Genomic DNA, 371 nt, shown 5'->3' with positions numbered 1-371 from the left:
GCACCAGAAGCAGCAGCAGCAGCAGCAGAAATAGCAGCAGCAGCAGCAGCAGAAGAAGCAGCAGCAGCAGCAGGATCATCTCCAGGGACATCGCTATCATCAGCAGCAGCACCGCAACCAGCAGCAGCAGCAGCAGCAGGATCACCAGCACCACCAGCAGCAGCAACAGCAGCAGCAGCAGCAGCAGCAGCAGCAGATGAAGGTGTATTAGTATCGAATATATACTGCAGCTTGCTGCTGGTATGGGTGTGGGTGTTTCTTAGTTTATGTTGGGGGCTGAAGGGGGTGGTGGGGTTGTGTTGGTTGTGTGTGTTGCTGCCGTTTGCATGCGTGCTGCTTCTTGCTGCTGCTGCTGCTGCACTGCCTGGGGC

General features: G+C 56.6%; 1 protein-coding gene across 1 annotated transcript in view; it reads left to right on the top strand.

Annotated features, from left to right (window-relative positions):
* The window catches only part of EMH_0064540 (sodium-dependent transporter, putative), a gene marked incomplete at both ends in the record, with an annotated part of 3,093 nt that extends 3,059 nt beyond the window's left edge, over positions 1 to 34 (top strand). Inside the window, one exon of the mRNA XM_013498266.1 lies at positions 3 to 34. Within this exon, the coding sequence (XP_013353720.1) occupies positions 3 to 34 (32 nt within the window). The remainder of the gene's footprint in view (positions 1 to 2) is intronic.
* Between the last annotated feature and the right edge of the window lie 337 nt (positions 35 to 371).

The sequence above is a fragment of the Eimeria mitis genome, genomic scaffold (assembly GCF_000499745.2).
Source record: "Eimeria mitis Houghton genomic scaffold, Emh_scaff3298, whole genome shotgun sequence".
NCBI classification, from domain to species: domain Eukaryota; phylum Apicomplexa; class Conoidasida; order Eucoccidiorida; family Eimeriidae; genus Eimeria; species Eimeria mitis.
This window is presented reverse-complemented; position numbering and strand designations above follow the sequence as displayed.